The sequence below is a fragment of the Perna viridis genome, chromosome 6 (genome assembly GCF_037379345.1).
Source record: "Perna viridis isolate PV_CMFRI_1.1 ecotype Kerala chromosome 6, ASM3737934v1, whole genome shotgun sequence".
In the NCBI taxonomy this organism is placed as follows: Eukaryota; Metazoa; Mollusca; class Bivalvia; order Mytilida; family Mytilidae; genus Perna; species Perna viridis.
Window position 1 is genome coordinate 50,144,829 of NC_142450.1, and position 14,528 is coordinate 50,159,356.

General features: G+C 32.1%; 1 protein-coding gene and 1 long non-coding RNA gene across 5 annotated transcripts in view; both read right to left on the reverse strand.

The window, feature by feature from the left end:
- The window catches only part of LOC148615475 (uncharacterized), a 91,513-nt gene that overhangs the window by 13,588 nt on the left and 63,397 nt on the right, over window positions 1-14,528 (reverse strand). The window lies entirely within an intron of this gene.
- LOC148615478 (uncharacterized) lies at window positions 950-14,313 on the reverse strand. Of its 4 annotated transcripts, XR_015923908.1 has the most exons (8): window positions 13,144-14,313; window positions 12,416-12,536; window positions 5,272-5,505; window positions 4,867-4,929; window positions 4,087-4,145; window positions 3,259-3,440; window positions 2,423-2,958; window positions 950-2,066 (listed from the first exon to the last, which is right to left on the reverse strand). XR_015923908.1 is itself a non-coding variant. In XM_088590385.1 (3 exons), the coding sequence occupies exon 3, from the start codon at window positions 10,369-10,371 to the stop codon at window positions 9,460-9,462; it is 912 nt and encodes a 303-aa protein (XP_088446511.1). In that variant the 5' UTR covers window positions 10,372-10,437; window positions 12,416-12,536; window positions 13,144-13,263; the 3' UTR covers window positions 9,206-9,459. The 4 variants fall into 4 exon arrangements, 3 of the variants coding, with proteins under 3 accessions (XP_088446511.1, XP_088446512.1, XP_088446513.1); XM_088590385.1 differs by lacking the exons at window positions 950-2,066; window positions 2,423-2,958; window positions 3,259-3,440; ... (1 more) ...; window positions 4,867-4,929; window positions 5,272-5,505 and adding an exon at window positions 9,206-10,437 and having other exon boundaries at window positions 13,144-13,263; XM_088590386.1 differs by lacking the exons at window positions 950-2,066; window positions 2,423-2,958; window positions 3,259-3,440; ... (1 more) ...; window positions 4,867-4,929; window positions 5,272-5,505 and adding an exon at window positions 9,206-10,464 and having other exon boundaries at window positions 13,144-13,263.

The following is a 14,528-nucleotide window of genomic DNA, read 5'->3' on the forward strand; positions in this document are numbered from 1 at the left end:
GTAAATTTTGAAAAAAAAAAGTCATCGTATTGCATCAGCAGAAGTATAAGTATTGCTTGTCATAGAATTCATGTACCAAGGGCAATACAAATATTAAAAAACAATTGAATGTTTTCAGGTGTGTTGGATTTAGAATATAAACCACGGCAAGTAAAATAGTAAAAGAAGTTGGTTTGTTTGCAACAGTGACAAACCAGTTGTGAGGTAATGCTACATGTACATCTAACCTTGTGTATTTGTATGTATCTTTTTTCAGGTTTTTTTTATTATTATTATTTGAACATTGTTAATAGTTATTTTTTTTTAATTGTGCATGTTGTGGATTTTAAACAATTAAGATGTGCTTTATATTACTCCTACTATAGTTTTTAAACTCTAAACTTTGCATATTAGTGCCAATGCAGGTCGAGACATGTTTTAAGTTCCATTCTTTGCCACTGATAATTGAATTTCAAAAGAAGCCATATGTAGCCTCTTCAATTAGAAACAAAAACAATATTTGGCAGTTTGCAGTTTTAATCTTAGAATTTCTGAAATAAAAAAGGAATAAAATATACGATTAAAAGTTCAATTGTTCAAGAACAATTAGAGAATAGAGAACTTGACTATATGTGAAAAACCTCATGACTATTAGCAATAAGTCCAGATTGTTATAAACATATTTTTTCCTAACTAACAAATAAGACTAGGTGATTTATTTTATGCGTATATTCGAAATGGCAAGGTTTCTGACAATTATTTAACATACAAAAAAGTTTTTAAAATAAAAAGAAACAATAATTTAGTATTTATCGCATCTACCCCAGAGAACTTGAGATAAAGGATACTATAGACACCGTGAAGTCAGTATCATACCTTGATACACTTAGAAATCGATGGTAAAGGAAAACTATTGACCAAACTTTACAACAAACGTGATGACTTTTCATTTAAAATTGTCAACTTTCCTTTCATCTGTGGCAACATCCCTTCAGCACTTGTGAATGGAGTGTTCATATCACAACTCATACGTTATACCAGAGCTTGCCGAAACTACGCAGACTTTTTGTATCGCGCTAGAACTCTAACACATAGGCTTCTGGAACAGGGTTATGTTGCTACAAGATTGAAGTTATTACTAAAGAAATTTCATGGTCGTCATCATGAACTCGTGGATCGTTATGGTGTATCCATCTCCTCCATGAAAACTGGTTTATTCAAATAGTCATAGTTTTCCTTTCCTCGTTTGTCTACCCCGGAGTTAACTTTTTATGAGCAACTCGGCGGGTGTTTTTAGAAAAGCAGATGACGCTTACCCTACCGGTGCACCTAGTCCATGGTCCCAGTTTTTAGTGAAGTCCGAGTTGCTCATTTGCTTTTGTTACTTTTTATGTATGATTTTAATTACTTTATATTCTTTGTTGTGTATGTCTGTTTTCCATGTCTGGTCTATGTCCCTGGATTGCATTCTTTTGATTACCGCTATAACTTTGGTTCCCTTGATTACTCTTAGCAATTATATCAACTATTATATCTGGTAAGATAACCATTTTCATGTAGTAAGGTGCTATTTGAACCTTAAATTAAAAAGAAATATAATATATAGTGTAATATATCATAAAGTAATAAGACACACCATTGGTAAACAAATTATCTCAGGATATTTGTTACCCAGGTTTTTGTTTCGTACATGCATAGGTATATCCAAATGGTTAGTTGCCCCAATTGCCAACATAGTAGAGAAAACTTGATTGTATTAAACATTCAATGCAGCACCAGACTCCCTTTTCTATATGCAAAGTCTCACTTCTTGCTACTAAGATATGAAAGTGACATGAACAGGCAATTTTAAAACCATGTGTGTCTATTCATAACTAAACCAAGCACTTACATATTGGTTAACATCTTTCCCTTGTCTAGAATCAACATATTTGATAAACTCTCCTCTCAATTTATAATTTATACGAAAATAAGGATAGGTCTATGCCTTTTTCTTGTTGAAGCTCAGTTAGATCTGAAACGCATTGTTTTATAAGATGTTTTGCAGGCTAAGGAACAACCAATGTAAGAGACCAATATGGATGTCACTGAAATAGAAAATGTAAGAAGAATTAAAATGAAAATTACATAAAGATTTATTTTCTTAGTATTTTCTTTTGTAGACCCCACCACTGTGATAATAAGCAAAGCATATGGACAAGTATGTTTAAGTATACATCAATCAAAAAGAAATACCCGGTAGTTCTCTTCAGTCTAGCTGTGCATGGAAAACTAAAATAACTTTTTTCCCCATGGTTAATATTTCATATGAACTAATCAGGTCATAGGTATTTTAAGAGTTCATTACAACAAAACATCATTACTTATGAGTATTGAAGTTGATTGTCTGAATTAAGGAATATATTTTAAGTTGATTGCACACTGATCATAGCAATAGCTGAACCTGTGAGGATTAATAATGTCCCATAGACAGTTATGGTACGGTTTCAATCCATATTGCTGCTTCAATTCTCTTCTGTCATTAATGGTTAGCCTTTGGATGACTTGTTTCCACTCTTTCACAGTTCGTGTTTTTCCTTTCGTAATATTGTTTTGCCTGTAAATTAAAAGAAATCAATTCATAAACAACAAGCATCACAGAAGTGCTATTCATATCAGTGAATATATTCTGTCAATCCTTTACTCAAAACAAGAAAAGAATATGAAAATGATGTGTATTTGTTATAAAAGTGGACCACATACATGTATCTATATGGAAACATGACTCATATTTTAAAAGGAATGCCGTTCAGTATCAGAACTGTGTTTTACATTTTATGACACATATCTTACATGACATCTGGGACAAAACTTGTTTGTGCTTGAACCAATATGATTTGAAGCTTCATTCATCATGTTGTAGTCACGTCACAAAGGGATATCTCTGTAACTACCCGTATGATGTTTTCCTCCATTGCATCAAATAAAATAGCGCCATCCCTATGACCACAAACAAAAAAAGCACTAAATCAAACTACACTACAGTTTTGTTGATCAGTATAACCACTACGAATCACCAAGTCACATTGTATATAAATGGGAGTCACCTTCAATTTTTGAAAGTTGGTGTGACAAGAAGACTTAGTTCTTAATCTATTTTGTATGCATTATTTGGTGCATTCTAATTAAGATTTCAATTCTGTTCATTCAATTAAAAAAAGTAACTAACATTCAATTTTTAGATTTAAAAAATGTTGGTTTATGGTATGTTTTAATAAAAAATTATTTTGTCAGTAATACCTATTCATTTCTTCTACATCCTTCATTATTGCCTTCATCATGTCCAATATTGACTTCTCTGTAATGCAGATAAAAACTTGACATTTTCAGACAGCCGGCGGAAAGGCATTGGCAATCTTGCAAACTGCAATTGTACACAATGAAGTGGATGCCATTTTTAGAGATGTTAGAACTTGCATCATCTGAAAAAAAATTATTGGGACTTTATGAGTTTCGATTTCTCCTTTGAATCTGTTTTTGGTTAAAATCTTGTTCTCCATCTGAAAAGTTTCAAATCAAATAAATCAATCTGCAAATAAAAAATCTGAAATTTCATTTAGGAATGACTGTTTTATAGCCCTAAAATGATTTATACAATCTCCATTCTGGAAGGAAAAATGGACAGCCTTGCTTTAATATTATGAATGTGATATAATACTTAGATGTGTACATTTTTCACTTTTTTTCCATTCATTTTTTAGGGAGGGGGCAACTGGTCCATAGCAATATGTATCAACCCCTATCAACATATGATATATCAAAGATGAAATAAAAAAAAACTTTTAAAAAATGGATTTCTACAGAAATAGTCTTCTGACATCTTAAGTTCAATTTCATCCTCATCAATTGAGTAAAAATTTAGGTCCTCATGGTCATATGCAGTTAGAGTATGAATCTTTTTTAACCTCGATTCACCTTCTCCTTTGCAAATTAAACTGAAATAATTAAAGCATTAAAAAAATAATATTTTTCCTTTCAGATACTTTAGCCACATTTAAGAGTTACAAATAAGTTCTAAGCACTTTGCAAGTTAAGGTTTGATCTAGTTACAAGCTATCGTTAGTTTACCTTTTTTCACAGCCACCAACGTTCTGGAAGATTTTCATCTCTACGTACATGCATCTATCCTGGAAGTGCAGTTATGTACATTTGAGTCAAAAGATTGTTCATGCAAATATCAGTAGAAGAAAGAAATGGCAACTTTCTCAATTTGAAAATACCATAATTTGATATCTGCATCACTGGCTTACCCTTCCAGAGCACCTGGTCTATCCTCCCAGTTTTAAGTGGAGTCCGAGTTGCCTATTTGCTTTTGTTACTTTGTATGTACCGGTATTATTTTTGGTATTTTATGTTCTGTTGTGTTTGTCTTTTCTCCATGTCTGGTCTTTGTACCTGGATTACATTCTTTTGATGACCGCTAAAACCTTGGTTCCCTTGATTACTCTATCCTCAGAAATTTTTAAAATAAGATGTTAGAAAAATGAGGTTTTTGACAGTTATCTGCCATTGAAATGTTCATTTTCAAAGTTGCAATGAAATTATAACGCAATGCACCAACATATGGAAAATCTTGTTTTTTGCATTAATTTTGGTGGTGCAAATAGTCAAATCACACTTACAAAATGATGGGTTTTTATACCATATTTCACCCACTGCCTGATTAATACAGAGACTGACACTTAATACCGATAATCCCATGTTTACAAACTTTTGTGAAATTGTTAGTCAAACAAATTGATCAAGTCATTTTATGATATTGATTTAGAGGACATGAGATAGTTTTCTTTCAATGGTAAAACAGTAATATCATTTCTAATTAAATAGACACACCATAATTATTGTTACCTGAGTATATGAAGTTAGTTATTTTCCCATTCTCCTTTGTGGCAATATCCATGACAAAAGCATCTGAAATGTATCATTTAAATAAGTCAAACCCCATTTAAATCATCGGACACACGATTTGTCAAATTTTGTATTTATCCATCTTAAATTATGTTATTTGGATGGTCAAATACAGTGTTGTTAACACCATGTTTTAGCATGCTGGAACATATTTGGGATTTAATGTATAAAAAAAAGTTCTCAAAAACTGTTGAAGGTTGCATGTGAATAGATATTACATGCATGGACATTTCCTCCACTCTTTTGCTACATCAGTATTACAAGACTAATAACATGTCAGGACTTGTGTCACATTCATATATTTGTTCTTAATTATTTACACAAAAAATACACATGTACAAATACCTGTAAAATACAACTTTTGTCTGTATTTGGCCGATCCAGCTTTCATAGTAGATTTCCATTTATTGCCGTATGCTTGTTCTTTCCAAATTGTGTTATTTGAGAATCTTCCATACCTAATTTTTTAATCGACAACATATGTTTCAACAAACGGTCGGTATTCCAATGAAAACAAAATGTCCTCCTTTACTTGCTGACCTTTTCCTTCACTCTTATGAGGCTGACTTTATAGCTGACCTGATTCAAAGGAAAGAATATCGTTTAGCTAGATCCTTTAATCTCAGTTTCCGCTATATAGATGACGTATTATCTTTAAACAATCCTAATTTCGGGGATTTGATATATCGCATTTACCCCAAAGAACTTGAGATAAAGGATACTACAGACACTGTGAGGTCAGCCTCGTATCTTAACCTACACTTAGAAATCGATGGTAAAGGGAAACTATTGACCAAACTTTACGACAAATGTGATGATTTTTCATTCAAAATTGTCAACTTTCCTTTCATCTGTGGCAACATCCCTTCAACACTTGGGTATTGAGTGTTCATATCACAACTTATACGTTATGCCAGAGCTTGCCGAAGCTATGCAGACTTTTTGTATCGCACTAGAACTCTAATAAATAGGCTTCTGGCACAGGGTTATGTTGCTACAAGATTGAAGTCATCACTACAGAAGTTTTATGGTCGTCATCATGAACTCGTGGATCGTTATGGTGTATCCATCTCCTCCATGAAAACTGATTTATTCAACGAGTCATAGTTTTCCTTTCCTCGTTTGTCTACCCCGGACTTGACTTTTAATGAGCAACTCGGCGGGTGTTTCTAGAAAAGCAGATGACGCTTACCCTACCGGTGCATCTGGTCCATGTTCCCAGTGTTTTTGGTGGAGTCCGAGTTGCTCATTTGCTTTTGTTACTTTGTATGTATGATTTTAATTACTATATGTTCTTTGTTGTGTATGTCTGTTTTTCCATGTTTGGGCTTTGTCCCTAGATTACATTCTTCTGATTACCGCTATAAGCTTGGTTCCCTTGATTACTCTTTCTAAATTATATACAATTTTTTTTTAAGTTGTCTCCCTTGAACACAGTAACTTTATATGTACCTATGAGTAACTATATAAAATGATTTAACAAAAATATCAAATGATCCATGCCAATAAGGTAGAACAAATGACAGTCTTCAATTTTATTTTCAATAAAAAGTTTTGTGGGAAGCAGTTTCATGTTGTGGCCCTTTAAGTCCCACACTCATTGGTGAATCAACAGTAATCAACTGAAACAAATCCCATCTTAGTGCTGGTAGTGTAGATACTTGCAATACAATTTCATCCATACACAGATACACATGTACATTTTAGTTTTATATTTTTAGAGTTGTTTTTTGCCGCCTTTTTATGCCTATATTTGTTACATGTATAATATACATGTATCCCATTAATTATGATGTTCAGTATGGGAAGCCAAAGTGGACAAAAATCAATATTTTGTAATATTCGAAAATGAATTTTTAATGTTACAAAATAAATTTCTAATACTAAGAAAATGATATTAAAATCACTGCATCAGGTCTTGAATTATCATAGATACCAAATTGATATGACAAGTTAACTGAAGTTGTCATTTAAAAGTAATTTAGGGAAAATATCACTGAGAGGCATGATATGAAAATGGCCATATCGTTGTAGTCCCATATCTGATTTAGATAGGTTTGGTCTTATTAGATCTGCAATAATACAAACTTTCCTAAAATGTAAAACAAAGAAAAACCTAAAAAATCATGAAATGTTCTTAAGGTCTCACTAACCACTTCAAGATCAAATGGTCAGCCTCTATGTAAGTACTGAAAACATACTGAACCTAGAGTTATGCATAGTAGTTGCATTATTTGTCTGTATTCTAATCAAAACTATTAAAATAAAGCTGAGAATGTGTACTTTAAATCATATTTGTAATTTACTACAAAAGTGTATGGATATTGTTAAATGTTTACAAGTCTGAGTAATTTGCCTCCATGCTGTCAGTTAGCAGAAAAGGTAAAAGTGTGAATTTTCAGTATTATTTATTCAAGTATATTTTGTGAAGAATTTCTACAATTATTGTACCATTAGCATAATGATTTTGAAAGCCTTATTTTCCAAACTTCCCAATGTTATGCAACTTTAAGGTATCACTTGTACTGGGAATTCAGTGAAACCTTGAAAATTACTTTTTTGACATGGAAACGTTAGGAGTGGTTATTGAGACCTTGGACAACTCCTTATTAAAGTTATTACCCTTGAAAGGCAAACTTTAACCAGGTGAGCGATTTAGGCTCCTGGGAGCCTCTTGTTAAATGATGCCATTGTGCATCTCTTATTTAGTTTTTTTTTTCATCTTAATGCTTAGATAACTAATGGGTATCCTAAATGGTGACTAGTATGGGAAAGGGGTATCACCAAATGAGCTTTGATTATTGTTTATCTTGTTGAAATTCATGGTGGATTGGTTTTTATATCAGGAGTTATGACCTAAAGGCCTAAAATGGGTTGGAAATAAATATCATCCTCACCAAATGCTAAGTAACATGCATAAAAGTTAATGGATCTCTTCGATCATTTTGATAAAAGTTAATTAAGCGAGCGATTACTTTCTTTCACGGTTAATTTATTGTGTGAAAATTGAAATTGTGGAATGTTGATTTTGATAAGCTTTTCCTTATAAAAATCTACTAGCATTCTTTTTAAAGGGGGACATCTTTTTCGTGAATTTTAGAGAGAAGGTAAAAACGTCCGGGTCTTGGACCCTCTGTTTTAGGTATTCTAACTGTTCATCAGTAATGCTGCAGTCCCTGCATATTTTAACATCACGGTTTTCCAACGACTGTATTGCTTTTTTTTTCTCATTGGGCGTGATGTTGAAGAAAGACGGAATATACTTGTTGAATAAGTGTTCAACATCTGATTTAATTTTGTCAATAACATTTTCTAGCGTGCCACATTTATTCGGTTTAGGATTTCTTAAATTTCTTTCGATAGAATGATGACAGAAGGTAAAATTACCCTTAAGTACTTTAAACATGTTAGGTACATTTTTATTTACTTTACATTGACAACCTCGATATAAAACTAAAATAATGGAGTAAACTGTTTTCTTTTGCTAGAAAACAAGGTCACTTGACTTCTCGTTATAATAATAATTCATTTTCTTTGTTTGAAATATACTTTTCTGAAACTCAAATTGAGAATTGATGGTCGTTAGAAAAATTAAAGATGGTAACAAAAACCACCTTCATTAATGAGGGTAAAAATTAAATACATCATTTTGTGTAATTTTGAAGCTAGACTACTTATGAAATGAAATAGATTTTCCGTTATTTGAACAGAACAAATTGGGAAGAAAAACTGTTACAAATGTGTTACAATTATTTATCTTCTAAAGTGCATGTAATTAGACGAGAACTCTTAGAAAAGCTTGCTCGTCGCAACTGTTCTTTGATAGCCAACTCTACTAGAATTGAAAAAAAATTCAGAAGAATCAGCTCTGCTAAAGTTGCAAGAAAATCTAGTTCTAAAACTCCCCTAAAACTGTTCTAAATGAGTCGTACAAGTAATCATCAAATAGTTCTAGAATAGTTTTTTGAGAGGTTTGAACACATCTCATATGTTTCATTTAAACTTTACAAAAATATTTTGAATGAGTTTGTTTGATACAAATAAAGCACTCCATAGGTATAAAGAATGAACTATATATCGTGTTATAAATTAAACATTATTTTTAAAAAAATATTTTTTTCCACGCGCTAAGGTACTAGGATTTTATAAACATATGGTAAATATTACAAAGTTCCAAGTAATAAAGCAGTTTGAATGAATGTCATACCATCACTGCATTTTCGTTTTTAATTGCATATAATTTTTAATATGCAAGATATATAAACAAAAACGATAATCGTTACTGGGTACTTATTTATTTCATGGTAGGAAGATGCAAGTACAAACCATAGTGAAAGTTTTTTTTTTAATTTACAATCAGTAGTACTATTTCATTCAACGATGCGAGTTATGCACAATAGTTGAATTGAAGTAGAAATAATATATGCTCCTTTGGATTAAATTGATCATTTCCGTGAAGTTTATTGGAAAAGTTCTCTATATTTAAAAAATCTACAAAAATATATATGTTTATTTACAACTAAACATGACTTTTTATGGAAATGAAGTGTTTGATTTAGAAAGTTTTGCCCTTAATATTTTGTTGTTGTGGTGCATTGTATACATAGTTTGAGAAATTTTGACCTTATGGAATACAACATTGCTTTTACAATAATTTGGATTTGTTGTATGTTTTATAAAGTCTTTATTTTGGTGAATTATCGAAAGGTGCTTTATTCTCTTATTATCATTGTGAAAATCAATGTCTTTGAAGTCCTTTATCCAGTTTAGAAGTGATGTTGTCCCATAACCTGTGTCTTGTAATGTGTTAGTATTACATGGATAGGATGAACAGAATGTCCGGTTAACAACCCAATTGATTATTTGTTTTCCTAAAACAATAAACATTTCATCTATTGGTCCAATTTTGTGTCGAGCTGAAAATGATATTCCATAATACAGATTTGGCGACATGAGTTCTTTTAATCTTTTGAATATTTGTGGTACACAAAGGAATACGTCATCATCTATTCTTATTCCAAAATCAGCCCTCGGGTAGGTTTGATGTATGTACTGAAGGAAAACATATAGCTTTCTACCAAATTTAATAGCATACCCATGTTCAGGAACATTAAGATACACTATGTCTTTATGAAGGTTGTTTTCCTCATCAGTTGCAGTCGTATTTTTATCAAGCATAAAACTGTAAATGATTTTGAAAGGTAGTTGTCTTTGTAATACTTTTATCGTTCCTATCCAAGTGTTTCTTATAGTGTCTCTTCGTTCACGATACTCATCATTACTTAAAATTCCAATTACTGCCAATGGTCGTTCATCTGAGCTAGATGTGTTTTGTGGTAAAAAATATTTGACCGGATCAGTATGCAAATGCGCTCGATAAAACGTCAATGATAACCAAACCGAGACAATTCCAATCAGAAAATATAAACACATTTTTGAAGACATACTCGGTGAGTCGTATCCAAAGCCAATTGAGGAAATCTAATTATGTTATCTGTTAATCTCTTTTACCTGAATGCAGGAGATAAGCTTTAATTTCTAAACAAAAGTGTAAGTACAATAAAATATAGAATATTAAACATATGGTCTATGTCTCATTTTACACAAAAAACATTTTCCATACAAAAAGTGACATTATATCATCACTGCCATTAAATACAATAGAATATAGTGTTGTTCATTTACGACGTGCAAGACTTTTAAAACTGGATTGAATCCAAGGAAGTGGATAGTATTATATCAAATGCAAAGGCTTTGTTTGTGTGTACTAAAGGTTTGTGACTACAGTCTGTTATACACATTTCCTGTGTTTCTGAAGCTAGATCATACCTATTACACTACACTACACTGACTATCTTGCAAATTAATACAAAATCACGTAGCTTCAACCAGCAAATCATATTTGTAGCAATGCGAATTTTATATTGAAAGAGTAATCAAGTGAACCAAGATTATAGTGGCAATCAAAAGAATGTAATCAAGGGACTAAGAACAGACATGGAAAACAGATAATCACAACAAAGAACATAAAGTAACTAAAATAATACATACAAAGTAACAAACGTAAATGGGCAACTCGGACTCCACTAAAAACTGGGAGCATTAACCAGATGCACCTGTAGGATAAGCGTCCTCTGCTTTTCACCCACAGAGTTGCTTAAAAAAAAGGTCAATTCCGAGGTAGATGAAAGAGGAAAGGAAAACTATGAAACGTTGAACAAATAACTTTTCATGGTTCAGATAGATACACCGTAACGATCCACGAGTTCATGATTACGACCATTAAACTTCTTTAGTGATGATTTCAATCCAGTAACAACAAAACCCTTTTTCAGAAGCCCAATTGTAAGAAGTCTAGGGCCATACAAAAAGTCTGCAAAAAGGCAAGCTCTGGCATAATGTATGAGTTGTGATATGAACACTCAAGGTACAGGTGTTGAAGGTATGTTGCCACAGATGAAAGGAAAGTTGACAATTTTGAATGAAAAGTCATCACGTTTGTCGTAAAATGTGGTCAATAGTTTTCCTTACTTTACGGTGTTTGTAGTATCCTTTATGTCAAGTTCTTTGGGGTAGATGCGATGTATCATTTCCCCGAAACTAGGATTGATTAAAGGTTATACGTCTTCTATTGGCGGAAAATGAGATTAACAGATCTAGGTAAACGATATTCTTTCTTTCGGATCAGATCAGCTATAAATCAGCCTCATAAGATTGAAGGTATAGGACAGTGTGTAGAAGAGCACAATGTGTTCCCTATGTAATGCCGATCGTTTGTTGAAAACGCACCCACCACACAGTAAAAATATATCGATAAAAAATTCAAGCATTATGAAAACATCTTTCTTCTGTATATTTAGAAAATGATTTAAATTATTTTTTACAAAGTACAAGGAATCTACATTTAGAACTATGTTTTTGTTTTTAAGTGTACCATCTTTTTTGAAGAAAATTATGCATTGAAAAACAGCATAACGTCATGAATGACGAGGTTACATTGAAGTCATCAATACAGAAGTTTTATGATCTTATTATGAACTCGTGGGTCATTACGGTGTATCCATCTGCGCTATGAAAACTGATTTGTTCAATGTGTCATAGTTTTCCTTTCCTCTTTCGACTACCCCGGACTAGACTTTTATGAGCAATTTCAGCGGATGTTGCTAGAAAAGCAGAGGACGCTTACCCGATCGGAGCACCTGGTCCATGCTCCCAGTTTTTAGTGGAGTCAGAGTTGCTCATTTGCTTTTGATACTTTGTATGTATGATTTTAGTAACTTTATGTTCTCTGTTGCGTATGTCTGTTTTCCATGTCTGGTCTTCGTCCCTGGATTACATTCTTTTGATTACAGCTATAACCTTGGTTTCCTTGATTTATCTGACAACCAACATTTTATATGAAGTCTCCTTGAAGGGTAAGATAAACGGTAAAAAAATGATCTAAAGAATTTCATATTTCTTAAAACCTTATATTTAATAATTCAGTTACCATTATTTTGTCTTTGGAAGTTTCCCTTGTCATCGATATTGTACATAATCACTTGTATTTACCACTCGAACTAGAATGCTATGTGCATTTGGAGGTCAGCTTCCAGAAAGAGGAGGAAAATCTATATAGACAAAATATATTTTTCAGTCAAAGCTGAAAATTTGGAATACATTTAGCATCTCCACAACATGACATAGAATGTTTTAACTGAGCAACTTCTTTGTATTCCTGTCATCTACCTTTTACGTGGAAAAATCCAAGTCATTGTATACACGTTCATGAAAATATATATTCACCAAGAGGAACGAAAGTTTATATAATTTTAAGATACTTATTTCATGTATTTGAACGCTGTAGAAAATACGAGATAATTGTCATGATATTATTTAATTCGAATCAAATATTTAAAACTTGAAAAAAAAAATTTCTGTACGATAGGATTGGATGTTTAACCTTCTCGTATCGTGAAACCATTCAAAATCGAAGTCTATTCAATAAAGTAATATATTCAAAGTCTAGCAGGCGGAATTTCTGGTATTTACCATTACAAACCGCCAATTGCATGTTATTTAGTTTGAACCTTCACTCAAACAAAACATACGATTACTGAACTAAGGAAGGACGAATCATAAGCTTTATGTTAGATTTTGCAGTGCAAGTTAAATAAAATTTGTTGAACTAATTGTACAAAAAATGTATGTAAAGAAGCAATGAGTACAACCCTTTACCCTCTAATATTCTGTGTCTTCCCATTAGGTTTGTCGATAAGGTATGAACAGTTAAAGAGAAAGAAATATCATAAATCGTCTTTTTGCTTCATTGATTTTATATGATATCATATAAAAAAAAAAGAAAACGGATATGGTGAAACGTAACAGCGTATAACCTAGGTACAAAATAAATATGTTTTGAAATCACCACTGGTGAATCAATGAGTATAAACATTTAAAAAAAATGCCGTTGAAGGCCCTGACACCAGAGTTATTAAATCCACGGTAACTGAACAATTCTTAAAATTCAAACTAAAACATACTATTATGACACATTTATGACATATAGACAAAAAAAAAATAAAATAAACAACGCTAGCTCAGAACATAGTAAAGAATGACCAGCATTAGAAATTATCGGTCTCTACAATTCAAGTGGGCTGAACTGAGTAGTGACGGAGAGTAGTAAATAGGCAAGATTCGATGTAATACGATACTCAAAGATGATATATTTTTACGCAGGGATACAAATAGGGTTCAAATGTCATCATTTGTGAAAGCAAGGTCAAAAGTTGGACAATGATTTAATTTGAAAATGGTATACTTTACCAATAAATATATTTCGGGAAGTCGATAAACCCAAAGGTTTTTGTTTAAAAGAATGTGCTTTATATACTATATTGAGGTAAAATAAACTGGTTGAGCAAAACCATATTTCATTGAGGATCTGTAAGTACTACTATGTTTGTGTATCAAAGTTTTGTAACGGTGAAAAAAAATAAGTAAATGTTTTTCAGACATTTGTGATATCGATACCCCTGGTAGAAAGCTCCAGTTCATTTAAATCAGACACACTTTATTACAAACACGAGCACAATGGACCAGTTGTGAAAAATAAAAACCATAAGATGTTGATTCAGGAATATCACAATCAAGGAATGGGAAATCAACAATTGGGAAATCAAAATCACCTTTTAAGAGTACTTTTATTTTTAAACTAAGTGAGCTAAATTTCTTGGACAGTTACCTTTAACATAGTTTTCGAAGTTATTTACGGCCAAAATATCATCAAAGTATCGTAATGTATTATTGAATTCATGCAGCATATCATCCCTGAAAGGATTTTTGGATAAGCGATGAACTGCAATCTTAGCAGTAGAAAAACAAATCAGCCATAGGAAGCGTACAAAAAATCCCATAGGACGACATCGAACAATATGTCTGTATAGAGTATTACCAAATCGAATAAAAATATTACTAATTAAACTCATACCATTGATCATATCCAATAATGTCCAATCAAAATATTTACAAAATGTATTCCGTTTACCGTCACTGAAAAAAAAAATTGTAGTCATTACAAGAAATAAATTGTGAACCAGATTTATCAAAAGACCATGTAA